General features: G+C 39.2%; 1 protein-coding gene across 1 annotated transcript in view; it reads right to left on the bottom strand.

Annotated features, from left to right (window-relative positions):
- LOC306859891 (excitatory amino acid transporter 5-like) overlaps positions 1 to 19,614 on the bottom strand; it is a 61,313-nt gene extending 41,699 nt beyond the window's left edge. Inside the window, exon 1 of the mRNA XM_079401288.1 lies at positions 19,255 to 19,614. Coding sequence (XP_079257414.1) covers positions 19,255 to 19,395 — 141 coding nt within the window. The 5' untranslated portion in view covers positions 19,396 to 19,614. The remainder of the gene's footprint in view (positions 1 to 19,254) is intronic.
- Positions 19,615 to 20,876: the final 1,262 nt, after the last annotated feature.

Below are 20,876 nucleotides of genomic sequence, written 5' to 3'. Positions count from 1 at the left end.
GTTGCATGTGAGCAAATTGGATTTTATAATCAATGCATTCCTGTTTCCTTTCCATTCCATTTCCATATGCCTCCACAATACAGCTTAATGTCAAAATGCCCTCTTTAAAGTATTGATATAGTCTTGCAGGCTGTTGCACCAATTTGTGTTGTATATTTGGTCCCACTTTATATTAGGTGGATTTAACTTAATTTAAATTAATGATTTGACAGTGCACTTATTGTGTGCATACATGTTTTACATTGTACTTATATTTAAAAAATACCTGCATGCAATTACATCTGTAAATAATTTCTGTAACTACATTTATAATTACACCGTTGACCCACCTTTACACCTTAACCCACCCTTAAACCTACCCATACCACCAAACCTTACCCGTATCCCACCTCAATAGCAGCAAAAGTGTTTTGCAATACAGTAAGAACACAATAAGTACATTGTACTTATTTTTTGATACAAGTACATAGTAGTTAAGGCCACCTAATATAAAGTTGGACGGTACTGTTTTGTATTTTTAAGATGTGCATGCCATAATTTTTTTATTTTTATTTATTTGAATAAAATGAAAACTAAGACTTTCAAATCACATGAGCCAATATTTTATTCACAACAGAACATAGAGAATATAAATGTTTAAACGGAGAAATTTTACACTTTTATCCACTACATGAGCTCATTTCAAATTTGATGCCTGCTACAGGACTCAAAAAACTTGGCACAGGGGCAACAAAGGGCTGAAAAAGCAATATTTAAAAAAAAAGATTCAGCTGGGAGAACATCTAGCAACTAATTAAGTTAATTGACATCAGGTATGTAACATGATTAGCTGTAAAATGGATGTCTTAAAGAAGCAGAGTCTCTCAGAGTTAAAGATGGGCAGAGGCTTTCTAATCTGTGAAAGTGCACATAAAAAGATTGTGGAGTACTTAAAAAACAATGTTCCTCAACGTTAAATTGCAAAGGCTTTGCAAATCTCATCATCTACAGTGCATAACATCATCAAAAGATTCAGAGAAACTGGAGAAATCTCTGTGCGTAAGGGACAAGGCCGAAGACCTTTGTTGGATGCCCGTGGTCTTCAGATCCTCAGACAACACTGCATCACTCATCGGCATGATTCTGTCATTGACATTACTAAATGGGCCCAGGAATACTTCCAGAAACCACTGTCGCTAAACACAATCCGCCGTGCCATCTGCAGATGCCAACTAATGCTCTATCATGCAAAAAGGAAGCCATATGTAAACTAGTCTTGCGTAGCCAGACCTTCAGACTGAGGGCAGAAGGTCTGGAATCCATGGCAGCTTTCATTAGCCAAGGTCCGCCCATGATGCCATTTGACCGACATGTCAAACAACCAATCACAGTTCGTTTTGTTCAGCATCACGTTTCAGGGTGTGGAAATGTCATCACAATAACAGACTAAACAATAACAATAACAGTGTAAAACTCCCAGACATATTTTGAAGATTCTATGCCGCGAACTACACATAATTTTGAAAATCAAGCGTTTAGTTGATCCTGATAAGCGCTTGTAGTCACAGTTGTAAACACAACAGCTTTCTTCTTTTGTGAGGGGGTTTGACATCACAGCATTTTTGATTCCAGGTGGAACGTTGAAGAACGCTACACACACGTCTCCCGGAAATCCTGTATAATTCAACCAATCCGATGACGACTTCAAAACTCCTGGGCCCGTATTCTTAAAGATTCTAAGAATCCTTTTAGAGAGCTCCTAATTTAGCTTAAACATTTCTAACTAGGAGTCTAAGCTTAAAAGTGATTCAGGACCAATCTGAGAACAACTCTGAGCGAGAAAAAGACAAAAACTTTTATCTTAGTGAGGAGGTGGGGCAGACCCCGTTGCTAGCTATGACACAGTCTTTTGAAGACTGTGATTGGTCTGTTCTCCAAGAAGGAAATAAAAGAGCGCTTTTGAGAGTAGGGTTTATTATAAGCCTTCACTTGTAATTTTTCCTGTTTTACCGTACTCTCTCTCTCTCTCTCACTCACACACACACACGTTATATATGTATATATATTCTTTATTTTTTATTTACCATGCTGTCATACTTACCGTATTTTATAGGAAATGACCAGTGACATAATAAGTGCTGTAACAGACCCAAATCATCACTGCTGCATAGTTGCATTTTTCCAGTTGCCAAATATGTTAATGGAGTGATTACGTCCATTTCTGGCGCTATAGCATTTCAGCGTGGTGTCGGAGTTGTTAGCGTGTCTCTAATAAGATCAGTCACAAACATGATACCTGTACGATCTAATGTGTAGCGTCTTATTAACTCACTGTCATGCATTGTGTGCAACGCATTTCTTCTCCCTCTTCATGTTTCGTCCATTTTCTCTGCTGCTAAAGAAACTCTTAAACACTTTAAAAGTCCTCATCCGTGCTCCTAACAATTTTGGACCTTAAGACCTCTTTTAAGGGTTAAGATGCTTTCTGAATTACTTTTTTCTTTACTAGTATCTTTTCTTTAATTTTAAGAGGAAACACCCACATTTCTAAGATTTTTCTTAGAATTTTGTTACTAGGAGCAACTCTTAGCACTAAGATTTTTCATGAATACGGGCCCTGAAGTGTTTCCGCTTTTGGAAGGCACTATGAATGTTGAAAGGTATATAAAGGTTTTAGAGCAACATATGCTCCCCTCCAGACGATGTCTATTTCAGGGAAGGCCTTGTGTTTTCCAGCAAGACAATGAAAAACCACATACTGCAGTTATTACAACAGCATGCCTTTGTAGTAGAAGAGTCCAGGTGCTGAATTGGCCTGCCTGCAGTCCAGATCTTTCACCTACAGAGAACATTTGGCGCATCATTATACGAAAAATACGTCAAAGACGACCACAAACTCTTCAGAAGCTGGAAATCTCCATTTAAATCTCCATCTCAATATCAGGCAAGAATGGGACCAAATTACAACACCAAAACTCCAGAAACTCATAACCTCGATTCCCAGACATCTTCAAACTCTTTTGAAAAGAAGAGGAGATGCTACACCATGATAAATATGCCCCCGTCCCAACTATTTTGAGACCTGTAGCAGGCACCACATTTGAAATGAGCTCATTTTGTGCATTAAATTGTAAAATATAAACATTTATTATGTTATCTATGTTCCATTGTGAATAAATTATTGGCTCATGTGATTTGAAATTCTTTTAGTTTTCAAATTTAAAAAACGTCCCAACATTTCTGGAATTCGGATTGTATCTCAGGGTAAAAATGCATAGCTCAGAAGTTACATGATATATTTCTAAACAGTAGGAGCTTTACAAATGTCTCCATTTGCTCTCCATTTAACATCATTGGTATCTAGGAGAAGCAATAAAGATATTACTGAGATGTCATTTATGGGAAGAAGAGAAAATATAAGAGAAAGCTTTTATCGGAAAGGCCAAAAAAAAATCACAAATGATATTAAGATTTCAGAATAAATATCAACAGTGTCTCAAACTGTGTTCTTTCAAAATTTCTTAAAAATGTGACATCTCATCTGTGATTTCTTTCATAGAGAAAGGAAGACAGAATGGAAAAGGATGAGAAATAAGCACTATACGAGAAATAGGCTCTGCATGTCTTTACATCTATTACCTCTTTTCCCACCAATTTTCCATCATTTCCACCATCATCATAATTTTCTCTCCACATTCATATAGCTCTGCTCTCACTGTGTGTCAGTTAAATAAAATGTCCCTCAGATCCTTCAGAAACAGCTAGAAAGAGAATACGATGCATAAGAAGATACGGCATATGATAATAAAAAATAGTGAAATAGCTTTAGTGTGTTGCATTAGGCAGTAAGGACTGGTTGTTTAAAGCTGGATCTGTGTGTGTCTCTGCATGGGTTTCTCTATCAGTTCAAGTGGCATTATGTGCTTTGATTGAGCTGTTGACATTTGCAACCCAGTGATCAATCGACAGGCTCACGCAGCAGACCTTTCAGAGCGCCTGCAGCCACCATCAGTTCTCATGCCACGTGTGAGGATTTAGCTGGGTCCTCAAGAAACATTTAGACACACGTCAATCCTGAATGCAATTTTACTAGACAAGAAAATATCACTAGAGCTATTATTTTAGCATTCAAAGCTAAACAAGACTACTTTCTGATAGATGTTTTGCTTGAAAAGTATACTTATGCATTGTTTTGTGATTAATAGCCAAAATATTGGAGTACGCTATACAAGAAAATACTATTTCAGTAAATTCAAGTTTAATTCGGTGTCTTTTAATGGTACGTATTTGTGAAATTTACTAGCAATTCATGAGTGAAAGTAAATCCTACACCAAATTTGTTCTTCACAATAAATGGTTAGTTTTGACATTTTGATCCAATGACATGCATGCATTTTCACTTTTTTTCAAATGCTGTATATAGAGCTTCTTAGATAATTACGGTATGTCAATGTGCTGTAAATAAATATCAAAATGACCTCGTACAAAAGACTCTGTAATTACCCTGAACCCTTTCGATGTAATTTATACTTACAGAAGCCTATCATTTCTTAAGAGGAACTTCTGGGAAAGAACATGGCAAATTATCTCATTGAAAACTTTCCTATCTGCTTGTTGCATTATCAAAAACAAAGTTCTCTTCCTATCTGCATGGATTACTTTAATTATAGTGGGAAGCCACTTCATTGTAGGTCTTACTGTAGAAATTATGAAAGGACTGCTCCAATTTTATTTTATTTTTTCTGATGTTGTAAGATGTACAGACCCATAATTTACAATAGAACAATGATTGCCATTACTTTTTTAAGAACATCTCATGCTTAGTTTTTGAATGTTCAATTTTTGCTGTAGATTTGTAATGATATGACTTTGTTCCTTCACTCTGAGAAGAATTACAAAGCAGTTGTTTAAAGATTAACCATTGATTTGTGCATAAGTGGCTCATCTGTGTGCAATAGCAGAGGCACACATCTTTAAAAGGAACATTGTGTGTATTTTTAATGGTTAAATAAGGCTGGGAGGCATACTAAACAACAAATACAAATGCATCCTGCAAGATGTTTAAATACTGTTTACAAACTGCCTAGAGACAGACACTAAAGGTGAATATAAACTAATAGATATTACTATGCTTTTCCTGGTTGATTAATCACAGTACATTAAAAAAAAAAAGTTCACCCAAAAATGAAAATTTGCTGAAAATTTCCTCACCCACAGACTGTCCAAGATGTTAATGAGTTTGTTTCTTAATTGTAAGAGATTTTAAGAAATGTAGCGTTGCATTGGATCCTCTGCAGTGAATGGGTGCCGTCAGAATAAGAGTCCAAACAATGGATAGAAACATCACAATAATCCACAAATAATCCACACCACTCCAGTCCATCAATCAACACCTAGTGAAGTGGAAAAGCTGCATGTTTGTAAGAAACAAATCCATCATTAGGATGTTTTTAACTTCAAACTGTTGCTTCCGGCAAAAATACAAGTCCTCTATCCATCACTTTCTCCAGTGAAAAAGTCATCTCACCTGATTAAGGAGGGAAATATGCACAAGCCAAAACAGTTCAAAACAGATCTGAACGAATATGTGAGTAGATTTTGATGTGAGAGTAACAGGAGATGGACTTTTTTCACTGGAGGAGGCATTATTAGGGGTTTTGGGCTTGAATTTTAGCAGGAAGTAAAAGTTTGAATGTCTTGATAGATTTGTTACTTACAAACACGCAGATTTTCACTTCACAAGACATTAACTGATGGACTGGAGTGGTGTGGATTACTTGTGGATTATTGTGATGTTTTTATCATCTGTTTGAACTCTCATTCTGACGGCACCCATTCACTGCAGAGGATCCATTGGTGAGCAAGTGATGTAATGCTACATTTCTCCAAATTTTTTGCTCTTGAAGTGGAGATTTCTGGCTCACTGCATTAGAAAAAAACTCTCTAACTTTAAATATATGTATTGTAATTAAAATCTACAGATGCACATGGATCTACAGATGCACATGGAAGTTTAATAACATTTAAATGTGCATTTTGGATGTTTTCTTTCTACTAGTCTTAGAGTAGACAAGGAAAGCACACTGTACTCATGCCAAACAAATTAATCATTGAATTAATTAATTATTCATTATGAAATAGCTTATCTTTTGGTTTCTCCATAAATGATGGCATGTTTACAAAGCAAAACAAGAACAAATACTTCTAGCAATCTGCTGTGCTATAAAAGCCACTCCATGTTAGTTTTAGAGCACAGTGTTTCTTTGTCAGACTCTCAAAAGCAATTTAGGTATGAGTGCTCTAATGTCCTTGCTGAGTGGAACATTTAGTGAATGTTTAAGAGCAAAATCTCATGGAGGCTGAACACTGAACATCAGATCCCTCATTGCAGAGCCTCATTCAGACGAATGCAGAACCGTTGCGGGTCAAACTAATGAATTTCACCCAGTTCAGGTTTTTGACCAGTACTTCTGGTATCTTTAAATATGGCCTTTAAAATGTCACAAAAGTCTATGATTGTTTTCTGAATTTGTTTGGTGTATGCTTTGTTTCTTTTTGCTCTTTAAAAGTTGCATTAATGATTCATTAATTATTTTTTTTTCTATTTCTTTCTTATTTCTATCTATCTATCTATCTATCTATCTATCTATCTATCTATCTATCTATCTATCTATCTATCTATCTATCTATCTATCTATCTATCTATCTATCTATCTATCTATCTATCTAGGCTTATTATTGTTACTTCAGAATCAGAGTCACCTTTATTGCCAGGTATGTTTGCACATACAAGGAATTTGTTTTAGTGACAGTAGCTCCACAGTGCGACAGAATGACAGCAACAGGACAGGGCATAGATAGTAAAAAAATAATAATAATAATAAAATAAAATAAGTAATGTACAAATATACAAAAATGGACAATGTGCCAAATAGCACAAACACAATATACAAAATAGACAATTCAGTATGTACAGGTATGTTAGGTGCAAATTTGAAATGTAATAAGTATATGTGTAAAATAAAAATAAAAAGTATGATAGTGTTGTGTGTTTCATGTTTATTGTTAAGAGTTCAAGTGTTCATGAGATGGATTGACTGAGGGAAGAAACTGTTCCTGTGTCTGGTCGTTCTGGTGCTCAGAGCTCTGTAGCGTCGACCAGACAGTAACAGTTCAAAGAGGGAGTGTGCTGGATGTGAGGGGTCCAGAGTGATTTTACCAGCCCTTTTGCTCACTCTGGATAAGTACAGTTCTTGGAGAGTGGGGAGGGTTGTACCAATGATTCGCTCAGCAGTCCGGACTACCCTCCATAGTCTTCTGAGGTCAGATTTGGTAGCTGAGCTGAACCAGACAGTTATTGAAGTGCAGAGGATGGATTCAATGATGGCAGAGTAGACCTGTTTCAGCAAGTCCTGTGGCAGGTTGAACTTCCTCAGCTGGCGAAGGAAATACAACCTCTGCTGGGCCTTTTTCACATTAGAGTCTATGTGAATGTCCCACTTCAGGTCCTGAGAAATTGTTGTGCCCAGGAATCTGAATGACTCCACTGCAGTCACAGTGCTGTTCATGATGGTGAGTGGGGGGAGAGCAGGGGGTTTCTCCTGAAGTCCACGATCATCTCCACAGTTTTGAGCATGTTGAGCTCCAGGTTGTTAAGACTGCACCAGACAGTCAGCTCCTTAACCTCCTGTCTATAAGCAGACTCGTCACCGTCCTGAATGAGGCCGAATGAGGTGTGGTGTCGTCTGCAAACTTCAGGAGCTTGACAGAGGGCTCCAGTGATCTGTTGAAGATCTGTGTGAAGATTGGGGCCAGCTGGTCAAAACAGGATTTCAGACAGGCTGGTGTCACACCGTCTGGGCCTGGTGCCTTCCTTCTCTTGTTCTTTTTGAAGACCTGGCACATCTTCTCTGATCTGCAGTTCAGGTGTGGGGGAGAGGGGGGTTGCAGGAGGTGTGAATTGTGTTTTTTCAAACCTACAATAAAACTCAATAAGATCATCTACCAGTTGTTGATTCTCCACAGTGCTGGGGGATGGTGTCTTGTAATTGGTGATGTCTTTCAGACCTTTCCACACTGAAGCTGTGTCACTGGAAGAGAATTGGATCCTTAACTTATCGGAATAATTCCTCTTTGCCACTCTGATCTCCTTTTCCAGTGTGTATTTGGCCTGTTTATACAAGACTCTGTCCCCATTCCTGTAAGCATCTTCTTTGGCCTGACGGAGCTGTCTGAGTTTTGCAGTGAACCACGGTTTGTCGTTGTGGAATGTAGACACTCACGAGAATGAACGAGCAGAACTCCCGCAGCGAATAGAAAGGTTTACAGTTGATGAAAAGCGTTTCTGGATCTGAACAGTACATCTTCTTTAACACAGTTACATCTGTACACCACCTCTCATTGATGTAAAAGCATGTCCCGCCGCCGCGCGATTTCCACATTGATTCCGTGTCGCAATCTGCTCTGATCAGCGTGAAATTGGTGTCGTTCAGCCAGGTTTCCGTGAAACACAGGGCAGCAGAGTTTGAAAAGTCCTTGTTAAACCGGGAAAGCAGGAGTTTGTCTGTTTTGTTGGGTAGAGAGTGGAGATTAGCCAGATGGATGCTAGGCAACGGCATTCGAAATCCACGCTGTCTGAGCTTCACAAGCGTGCCGGCTCGCTTCCCCCGTCTGCGCGTCCTGAAGTGTCTAAACAGCGCTGCAGCTCCGCCGACTACTATGTTCAGCAAAACATCTGAATAATCGATAACCGGTTGTAGATTTTGTGGAGTGTTCTGCCAAAGGTTCAGCAGTTCTTCCTTGGTGAAACTGATCATGTTAGACAAACAAAAAACAGGAAAAACTAACAAAAACACTAAAACAACTGGAGAGCCATGCACAATGGCTGCCATGTCCGCACATGCAGTAGCTGTGTGTTAGGAACACAATAATATGCAATTTGTCTGAAATTTTACCTTCCATCCTTGCTGTCAAATCTAATTAATTCTTCCAGACATTCAGACCAGCTAGTTTAGTGTCATTAAGATACTATTATTTAGGATTTTTCCTATATTTTCCTAAAATATGACTTTCTTTTCAGTTTTTGTTATTTAGTACATAAAGTCAAAATAAATGATGAATTAGTATGTTTATTAATATTTTGAAGCACTTTTTATTTGAACTGCTTTCATTTTAATTTTAGTTACTTTTATTATTATTTTAATGGCTATAGTTTTTATGAATTGTTGTTTTATTTTTTTATGGAAGCATGTTTCAGCCACAGAACAAAATATAATAAAATAAATAAATAATCATTATTTTAAATCTCACAATTCTGACTTTTTTTCTCACAATTGCATGTTTATCTCTGAATTGTAGGGGGGGAGTCAGATTTGTGAGAAATTGTTGCAATAACCTTTTTTATATAATTATGTGGTGGAAACAGGCTTGCATAGGTTTAGTTATGTTAGTATATTATACTGAACACAATTATAAACGCAGCACTTATGCTTTTGCCCCCATTTTTCATGAGCTGAACTCAAAGATCTAAGACTTTGTACATGTCACTCTTTCCAGTGTCTTGCTCAAGGACACAACAGAATCGTAGCAGGATCTCATTTAGGGCCACACAAGCTGCAGCCTTCAAAAGCTCCTGCTGGCTTTCTGAATGTGTGAGATACTCCCAATCGCATCACAGGCATCACACCACGCACTACAGGATTCATTTTATACCAGTATTTTAAAAAACACACAACAGAATCCAGCTGAACTCACGCTCAGCTGCTTTGACACTGAGAAATGAGTCCACTCCCAGTAAGCACTCTGTCTTTGAACTCAGAAAGCGAATAGCCTCCCAAATCTGTCTTGGTGTTGAGCTACACAAATAAAGGTAATATTTTGAGGGTATTACAGAAGTTATTAGTGCAATGTGGGTTTTCAACAAAGCCATTGAAGCAAAATACATTTAGTATGAAAATATCAGAAATCAAACAACAATCCATCATCTGGAAAAAAGTTTGTCAATCTAATGTATATTTGTATAGTATCTCTATGGATCTCACTGCAAAGAAAATAAGTGCACTTGTATACTTCAAATCGTAAAAGTATATTTAAAAAAAAAAAACTGTACTTGCAGATAATATAATATTAATGGCAATTTAAGTTTACTTGAGAGTAAATTTACATTGAGTATACTTTTTACATGCACTGTCTAATAAAATGTGTCAAATAAAAGTTTTACACATTTGAAATCATTGTTTTAATAATTGTTTGTTGTGCTTTAAAGGAGTACATTTATTTCCCTGTGTTGAGTAACATATGTAAAGCACACATAAAGCACCTCAATTTAGTAGTTAATTTAAGCATATTTTAAATTGCAACTTCAATACAAACGTGTAATTAATATTATATGTAAATAGCCTACAAATGTATCTGTTTACATATTTATATTTACAGTTTCAATAGAAATGACATTATAGTTTAGTTTAGCATTAACACTTGTCAGTGCACTCAGTAGTACACTTAAACCATATTTCAAAGGCAACAGAATTATGAAATTACATTTCATAACTGGGTCAGAACAATGCATTACAATTTGAATTTTAACTATAATACATTTTCATTTAATTGCAAATAACATTTAATTGTCTGGAAAAAAAATACATTCAGTTTACCTATAAGTATATTGCTAATGACAAATAAATTTTCATTTAAAAAAATAAAAAATAAAGTATGTAAAAACATGCTTCTTTTTAACAAGGGAGCTTACAGTATAGTCAAACTGGGTTTTGGTGTTTTCCTGATCCAGTTTTGTCTGTTAGGTGGTCTAACAGGCCCAACATCTGATAGTCCAACTGGTCAACTATATAAACCAGCCTGGTTAAACCATGACTAATGACCATAAAATACCTTCTTGGACCAGCTAGAAACTATGCAAAACCATCAACAACTATTAGTTGTTTTTTATTGTATGGTTTTTCAGTACCATACAATAAACATGGTTTTTATGTATCAACTATTGTATGGTTTTTCAGTTCTGTTGAAAGCAAAATGCCTTTTTTCTCCTTTTAGAATATTTGCATGGATCTTTTCCATATACTGAACATCAATGAGCATTGCTGAGCTCAGGAAATGACAAAAAGAACATTTAAGTATCGTTGAAGACATCTGCATGATTGCTCTGTGATTCAATCCATTATTTGTCCCCATTATTCATCCCATAATGTCCCCATTGAAGTGCACATATTCTAATGAACTGCATTAAGCATTTTCAGTGAACAGCTTCAATTTTCTGTCTCTTCCTTACACAACTCTAAAAGAACATGGAAAATGGTGCACAAATTGTATTGACTGCTTTTTAACATTTTTGCTTTATGAGTTGATATCGACTTTCATCATTTCCATGAAAAAAAGAAAGATAGGGATAATTAGCATTATCTTTTTTTATTCACCATTTCCTTTAAACTGCATGATTTGGCCAGATTTTCCAGCATGATGAAGACCATGTATACATGCACACATTTTTGAGTTCATCTGTGACTATCACTCTCAACACATTTAGCAACACATTCTCAAAGCAACTATTGAACATGTGCATGCTGTGTTTCCTTTGGTCTCGTTCAATGCAGCACAGCAAGGCAAACCTAAAAATAATCTCACATCTGAAAGAGAATGAAGAAACATTGCTGTGCAGAACTAACCGCATACACAATACAATGCTTTTAAAACAACAACCTCACTAACAAAAAAGCCTCTTCAAAGTGACCGCAAGCACTTCTGTGTCCAAATAGAAGTGTTTCGTCTTCTATTTGCTTTTTTTTTACGGTCACCTCTTCGCGGCCTCCAGCATATTTTCGGTGCCAGGGCTGAGATTACATAGAGTCATTACATCGCTATCGCTGAGCTTACAAAGCCACTCCAACAGATGTAGCGCTCAGCTTCTGCTCTTCACAATACACACAACAAAAGAGCGAGTGTGAGAGTCTGTATTGTGAGACAGCTTTGTGAAATAAGTTTGCAAATCTGTCTAGGACAGCAGGGTTTTTCATTTATCAAAACAGCTAGTCAAAGTTGAATGTGTATTGTAGGAAAACACATCAATGTCCAATGGTTCGGAGAAAAAAAACTGATGTCAAAGTCAGAAAAAAAACAAACTGACAAAAAAAAATAAAAAAATTTGTTTATAAAAACACACCATAAATTATACAAATAAACAGATAAATTATTTCATGATTACACACACACACATGCAGTACTGCAAATTTAAAAAGGTACACTAAATTTTTTTTTAAGTCTTTTCTGCTCACCAAGACTGCATTTTTTTAATCAAAATACAGTAAAATAGTAATATTGTGAAATGTCATTACAATTTAAAAGAACTGCTTACTATTGTAATATATTGTAAAATGTAATTTATTTTTGTGATGCAAAACTGAGTTCCCTTTCGAGGGAACTTCGAACTGCGTCCTCTAGGGGTCGCTATGGGGAATGCCTCGGCGTGACCGGTGTCTTGAAGCATATATCTAATCACGACAATAACATTGGCCGGCGACAGCCTATAACGTTACTACCGGCGCGGCCACATTATAAAGAGGCACAAGGAAAATACGTCATTCTCTTCTTCGTCTTCACTGACCATTTGTTTATGTTAGCAGACGCTAAGCACGCCTAGGGGTGCATGTTCTCTCGCACGGAGGCTTTGTTCTGATACCCGCAGTTTCACATGGCTCGCGGGTTGTGTGTGTGTGTGGTGAAGAGCAAGCGTGTTCAGCTCTTGAGGGAGTTGAATGCGCTCGTGTGCTCATCGTGATGCATTCGCGGGACTACTGAGAGGGAAGGTGAGTGCTTCACTTTTTACCCAAATTGTAATACCTGTGTCTGCATGAGTGTGTTCGCCTCTCGCTGGAATAGCAACGCATTCGCAGCGGCGGCTCCGTTCTCGCTTGATTCCTGAGGTAATCTAGCTTGCCACTCCCGGTCGAGGGTCCGAGGACTCCTCTCACTGGGTCATGTTGCCCATGGAGCTCCGTTGAGCAGTAACTTCAGGTTGTTAGGCTCCTCTCTGCTTCCCTGTTAGGTTGCTGTCCTTGTTGGTTGAGCTCAGCAGTGCTCCCCTCACCCTAGAGGGTCACCTATGACCACGCCGCTCCCAAAACTGAGCATCTGAGTCCCTCTCCTATTTTGAGAGTTAGGCCTCCGCTCTTTATAGCTCCGGTTAGCAATCATGCCAGGTTGTTGAGCCACCTTCTGCCTCCCTGGTAGGCTGTTTTTGGTCGAGCTAGCACTGCTCCCCTCACCATAGAGGGTTACCTATGAGCATGCCGCTCCCTTCTGAGCGTCTGAGTTCCCTCTCATGCTGAGAGTTAGGTTCTCCGCTCCCCGGAGCGCTGTGATTCAGCGGCCTCAGGTTGTTAGGCCCCTCTTTGCCTCCCTATTAGGTTGCTCTTCTTGTTGGTCGAGCTAGCATTGCTCCCCTCACTATAGAGGGTCACCTATGAGCATGCCGCTCCCTTCTGAAGCGTCTGAGTTCCATCTCATTCTGAGAGTTGGGTTCTCCGCTCTCCAGAGCTCTGCCATTCTGCGAGCTAGCATTGCTCCCCTCATTTAGAGGGTCACCTATGAGAATGCCGCTCCCTTCTGAAGCGTCTGAGTTCCATCTCATTCTGAGAGTCTGGTTCTCCGCTCCACAGAGCTCTGTCATTCAGTAGCCTCAGGTTGCTAGGCCTCTTTTGCCTCCCTGTTAGGTTGCTCTCCTTGTTAGTCGAGTTAGCAGTGCTCCCCTCATTTAGAGGGTCACCTATGAGCATGCCGCTCCCTTCTGACTTCCCTCTCATGCTGAGAGTTAGGTTCTCTGCTCCCCGGAGCTCTGTGATTCAGCGGCCTCAGGTTGTTAGGCCTCTCTATGCCTCCCTGTTAGGTTGCTCTTCTTATTGGTCCCTTCTGAAGAGTCTGAGTTCTATCTCATTCTTAGAGTCAGGTTCTCCGCTCCACATAGCTCTGTGATTCACTGTTGGTCGAGCTAGCAGTGCTCCCCTCACCATAGAGGGTCACCTATGAGCATGCTGCTTCCTTCCGAGCATCTGAGTTTCTCTCTCATCCTGAGAATTGGATTCTCTGCTCTGTGGGATCCACCGTGCAGTCATGCCATTGGGTCAGGACCGCTCTTCCCCTTAGGCTGATCTCATGGTGTGTTCGGCAGTGCTCTCCTCACTCCGCGAGTCTCTTACGAGCATGCTAACCCTCCCTGATTGTCTGAGTTCCCTCTCATACTGAGAGTTGAGTTTTCCACTCCCCAGAGCTCTGAGAGTCAGCAACTTCAGGTTGTTAGGCCTCTCTCTGCCTCCCTGTTAAGTTGCTCTCCTTGTTGGTCGAGCTAGCATTGCTCCCCTCACTTAGAGGGTCACATATGAGCATGCTGCTCCCTGCCAAGCTCTCCTTGTTGGTCGAGCTGGCATTGCTCCCCTCACTTAGAGGGTCATCTATGAGCATGCTGCTCCCTTCCGAGCATCTGAGTTTCTCTCTCATCCTGAGAATTGGATTCTCTGCTCTGTGGGATCCACCGTGCAGTCATGCCATTGGGTCAGGACCGCCCTTTCCCTCAGGCTGATCTCATGGTGTGTTCGGCAGTGCTCCCTTCACTCCGAGGGTCTCTTACGAGCACGCTAACACTCCCTGAGTGTCTGAGTTCCCTCTCATACTGAGAGTTGAGTTCTCCACTCCCCAGAGCTCTGTGAGTCAGCAACTTCAGGTCGTTAGGCCTCTCTCTGCCTCCCTGTTAAGTTGCTCTCCTTGTTGGTCGAGCTAGCATTGCTCCCCTCACTTAGAGGGTCAGTTATGAGCATGCCGCTCCCTTGTGAGTGTCTGAGTTACCTCTCATGCCGAGAGTTAGGTTCTCCGCTCTCCAGAGCTCTGCCATGGTAGATCTAGCATTGCTCCCCTCACTATAGAGGGTCACCTATGAGCATGCTGCTCCCTCCCGAGCATCTGAAAAGATGGTGTTTACAAATCCATATTATGGTAAGTGCGCACGCTAGTCTCTGTGCACTTTCTGAAAGCCACGTTGTGGTAAGATCGCACACCAAGTGTTTTGCGGTCTTTCTAAAATCGTGTACAGTATGGGTTACGCGCTGCGGCTTCGTACCAATTCTTTGAGTCGGTCAGACCTATGTATGTGCTGAGTGCCCTCTCATGCTGAGAGTTAAGTTATCCGCTCTCCAGAGCTTCTCTCTGCCTCCCTGTTAAGTTGCTCTCCTTGTTGGTAGAGCTAGCTTTGCTCCCCTCTGCATAGAGGGTCACCTATGAGCATGCTGCTCCCTCCCGAGAATATTTCAAATCCATGATATGGTAAGTGCGCATGCATGTCTCTGTGCACCTTCTGAAAGCCACGTTGTGGTAAGATCACACACCAAGTGTTTTGCGGTCTTTCTAAAATCCTGTACGGTATGGGTTACGCGCTGCGGCTTCGTGCCCGTTCTTTGAGTCGGTCAGACCCCGGTTTCACCTTGGGCCACACTCTACCTATGCATCCCCAATGATACTACTTGAACAGGGTGTTGCTACCAAGGATCTGTTGAGACAGTTCCTTCAGCGAGCTCTTGCAGAGCAAGCAGTAGCCCCTGGGTAACAGGCCAAGACTTAGTTACTATCCTAAGCGCTTGGTCGTATCCCCTTAAAGGAATCTCTTCTTCTGATTCCAAGTCTTTGAGCTCTACCCTGGGTCCAGGAGGCCCGGCCATTAACAGGTAAATTCTGGATTAAATAAAAAATGCAGCTCAGGCCTTTGGCTGAAGGGGATAATGTCACTGACAGCCGTTGTACCGTCCCAGAGGCAACTCCCTTAACCTGGTAGAGTTGGTACTTAGTGCTTGCCTTTTGTGCTTGGCTTGCACTCCCCTCAGCATGGTGGCGTGTGTATTCCGTTCCCCATAGGACGCAGTTCGAGGTTCCCTCAAAAGGGAACATCTCAGGTTACGTATGTAACCATGATTCCCTGAGAGTGGGGAATGAGACACTGTGTCCTCTAGGTTCGGTGCCATGCTTCGGACGCAAGCTTCAGACGAAGAAGTGAATGACATATTTTCCTGGTGCCCCTTTATACTGTGGCCGTGCCGGTAGTAACGTCATAGGCTGTCGCCGGCCAATGTTATTGTCGTGATTAGATATATGCTTCAAGACACCGGTCACGCTGAGGCGTTCCCCATAGCGACCCCTAGAGGACGCAGTGTCTCGTTCCCTACTCTCAGGGAACCATGGTTACATATGTAACCTGAGACGTTTATCATTACTCCAGTCTTCAGTGTCACATGATCCTTCAGAAATCATTCTAATATGTTGATTTGCTCAATTATTCAGCAATAATTTTTTTTTATTGGTGCTAAATTGTTAATAATGGTTGTTATTTTTATTAGTGTTGAACATTATCAAAATTTTTCTGCTTAATACTTTTGTGTAAACTGAAAACAGAAATCTTTTGTAACATTTTACTGTATCTGATCAAATAAATGCAGCCTTGGTAAGAGACTTAAAAAAAAAAAAATCATAATTATTCCAAGCTTATGTATTTGCTTTAAGAACAAAACTGTTGGAAAAAGTAATATTGTTATTACTATCTGCAGTTTTATCTGTAGTCTGCAGTCTATTTCATGTAGAAAATTGGCTAAATGTATGCGTGTGTGCGCTTTCAGGTTAGTTAAGTCTTTTCTGTCTCCTCTCATGATTCTTACATAATTATTACAAAACCAACACACATCCCAGGCTCTTGACCAATTTTTCTGTTTGCTTTGTATAAAAAGAAATCAATAAGCATATATTGCTGAATTTATAATGCATTATATTAATGTCATATATGTATGGATTCGTGTACTATTCTTCATACATATATAGAAAGTGCATGAGAGATGTTTGTGGAAGCTATTCCTACTACTTCCTATCCTTCAAAGCACTGAATGTGAATCGATGACTTGCTACTGAGACAAAGAGACTATAAGTATAAGAGACAGTTTATGAGAGGATGGTGTATCAAGTGAGCCAAAAATTATTATGATAATTCCCTCTCATGGATAGCAGTGGACATGTTTACACTCTGTCTCAAGCAGATAATTCCCATCAACAAATAATCTCTCAATATTGAAACGAAAATGCTGTGATGACAAACAATCACAGCTAATTGGAACATATTTTAAGATTTTGGTGCAATGTGATTTCAGTATGGCAGAAATACTGCAAAAATTCCTCTTTACATACATTTACATAAATGAAATTGCCATGTTCCTGTAGTTCAACTTATAGAGCTTAACTAGCAATGCGAAGGTCATGAGTTTAGTTCCCAGTGAATTCATGCACTGACAAACCATAAGTCTCTCTGGATAAAAGTGGATGCCAAATGGATGAATGCACATAACATTTTATTTTATTTTTAGGTCCAAACTGGGTTTCTCTTGCAAAATAAGCTCAATTTTTTTCAAGAGCCAGTTGCAATTTAGCAGAAACGGCAGATAGAATCACCAACCTGCTTTAAACGCCATGAGGCTAAGCAGCACTTGCTTAATGTACAATTACTAAGAGCATTTGTATGATTGGACAGTAATCCCTGGCCGTCACAGCAAATGGCCTGTGGAGGTTTTATTTTTAGGTGTATTTGAGAATCATATCGGAGGTTTTTGTTGAAGCTGACACAAAATGAAAAAGGGAGAAACGGCATCTTTTGTTCGGCAATTGCATTCATTCAGTAGCTGTTGTTTTGATCTAATGAAGAACTAGAATATACCACGCTGCAAAAAAAAAAAAAAAAAAAGATTATTCCTGTGTTGTTTTCCATTTTGGTCCATTTGGTTCATATTGGTTCTCAGGTAAATTCTGATTTAAAAATGATTAGATATTTAATCATTATTAAATCAGAATTTACTTGAGATCCAAAATTATGAAGATATGCACCTGAAAAAGTATATCCAATTGTTTTGCTTTTTAATAGGGAAATTCTTATGCTTAAAACAAGACAAAATATCTGTCAGCGGTGCCAGAAAAATAATTTGAATGAATATTAATTTAAGAATGTTTAATTATACTGGAAAACAAGACAAAAAAACATTATCTTAATATCAGTCCTAATATAATTTAAAATTTCAGTCAGTTCAAATGCAAATCTGATGCATTATTGTGATCGATTAAAAGGGGATATTCAGACAAAAGCCTTAAAACTAAGACATAACAAGATATAACATTTAACAAAATTGTTCAAGTCATAGTATAATCGAAAAACCCATGTTGATCAACCAATAAAAAAGCCCAGATTTTAGGGTTTTCAATGGGAAGTCATCCATAAAAAGCAAACCCAGAGGTCATTTGGACCAAGTGAGACCATAGTCAGACAAAACAAACAAACAAACAAAACCCCTATTGATCCACCGATAATCATAAATCAATGATTTTAGCCTTCTACTGGAAAGCCATTCAAATGAAAGAAAACCCTAAGGTAATTTGGACCAAATGAGACCATAATAGTTCAATGGAAAACCCCTTATTGATCAGCCAATAATCATAAAAAAATCAATGATTTTAGCCTTCCACTGGAAAGTCATCCAAAGAAAAGTAAACCCCAGAGGTCATTTGGACCAAATGAGACCACAAGTCCAAAATAGTTTGATCAAAAAATCCATATTGATCAACCATTAATCATATAAATATCTGATTTAGAACTTACGCAAAGTCATCCAAAGAAAAGGAAACCCCAGAGGTCATTTGGACCAAATGAGACCACAAGTCCATAATAGTTTGATCAAAAAATCCATATTGATCAACCATTAATCATATAAAGATCTGATTTAGAACTTACGCAAAGTCATCCAAAGAAAAGGAAACCCCAGAGGTCATTTGGACCAAATGAGACCATAATAGTTCAATCGTAAAATCATTGATCTACCAACAATCATAGTAAATCCCTGATTTTAGGCTTTTACTAAAAAGTCAAAAAAAAAAAAACGAGAAAAAAAAAAACCCCAAAGGTCATTTGGACCAAATGAGGCTGTGAGACTATAATAATTTCATTGAAATACAATATTGATCAACCAGTAATCATAAGAAGCCCAGATTTTAGGCTTCTACTGAAAAGTCATCCAAAAAAAAAGGAAACCTAAAGGTAATTAGGAGCAAAATCAGGAGAAGTTTGGGTCATACTGACACTGTAGGTGGGATAGGAGAGGGTTTTATGGGAGGTTTTTGGGGAGGATTTTACATTGTTTTGGTGGCATCTGGTGCAGCCGTTCCATTGTAGTACATATAAGGGTCTACAGGGAGACTAACCTGCTCCGTGAGGTTTTTGGAGCGCAGAAAGAAGCCGAGCAGACATCCGATAACAACAGCCAACACCGAGAGGATGAGCAGGCCGTTCTGCTTGCAGACCCCTTTCACTCGCACCCACACTGCATCCAGTGCTACGGCCATCGTGTGTCCCACGTCCACAAAACACCAGCCACACTAGCAGATCTCCATATATCCACCACCCAGATCCAGATGGGAGAACCACCCACGCAGATGGATGAGAAAGAATGGACTAACGGAAAACAACGTGCAGATAATAAGTACAGGTTATGCTCAGGATCTGGAGAAAACACTCATACTCTCTTTCTTGCCTTCACCATGCAGCGATGGACTAAGAAGATCATCACACTTTTCAAGCATCCACTGTTTTCAGCCCATTCGGGACATATCAGCCCCGCCCACCTTCCAGCTCAGCCAATAGGAAGCAAGCGACAGTTGGTGTTGTGCACAGTGCGGACAGCATCAATCCTATTAGTGAAAGCACACTGTGTAAAGGGGTCTGTGGCCTGGATTACATGCACAGAGCATGAAATGAAGATAAAACTGGCTGGATCTGTTCTTAAATTATGTTGAATGAAGGGAAATGGTTTAATTTATGGGTGTCGATGTTTACAGGTGCATATCAGGTGCATTCTGGAATTTGGGGGTTAAAGTGCAACAATTTTGTGCCTTTGTTTGTACAGATTCTGAACTGATTCAGAAAGAATTCACTTTTTTTAGCAGCATAACCATTTTGAGAGTAAACATGCAAGCGGAAGATGATTTTTAGTTCCAATTCTTAATAAATCTACAGAAGAAATTTAGATATGCTAATAAATATTGAGAATAGTCTTAGTCATGATGCACATATGAACCAAAAGCATGGACATGAATAACATATAGTATGAAAAGCAATGTTTACAATCTGCACAGTCAGTGATTTTATTTTTTTTCATATGAGATCAGAGAATCACAGGAGCGGTAGATGACATAATCCCAACACACCACACACATCTCCACTTCTCATTCACAATTAATCCAAAGCTAAGCGTGGCTCTCCAGCTGTCTCACTCATCAATGACTCTCAGAAGATGCACAAGCACTGGGTCAGTTGTTACACAGAGTGAACAAATAAAGAGCTTTTAATGGAGCACAAACTGGAGGAAATCTGCTAGAGTAATGCATGCCTGTCAGATGCTTCATTAAAACCCTTCATTGAAACCCTGCGAGGGAAGACTTGTATATGCCCTAGCCTCTCGTTATTCATGATGATGGTACTAAAGTGACAGCTAAAGGTCCATTAGTGGCCAAAATAAACAGCACTGCACTCCAACTGCATCTTTGAAAATGGTAATGATTCAACACCAGAAAAAATACAGAGTGCATAATTATTTTGCTATTCAAGTGTCAGACATAATTTGACATAAGACAAGTCAAGTCACCTTACTTATATAGCGCTTTTTACAATGCAAATTGTGTCAAAGCACTGCACAATATCAAAAAAAGGAAAATAAAGTGTCAATAAGTTTGAATAGTGTCTTTGCAATCAGGTCGACGATATCGCTGGAAATGAAGCGTCCCCAACTAAGCAAGCCAGAGGCGACAGCGGCAAGGAACCAAAACTC

The sequence above is a fragment of the Barbus barbus genome (genome assembly GCF_936440315.1).
Source record: "Barbus barbus genome assembly, chromosome: 40".
NCBI classification, from domain to species: domain Eukaryota; kingdom Metazoa; phylum Chordata; class Actinopteri; order Cypriniformes; family Cyprinidae; genus Barbus; species Barbus barbus.
This window is presented reverse-complemented; position numbering and strand designations above follow the sequence as displayed.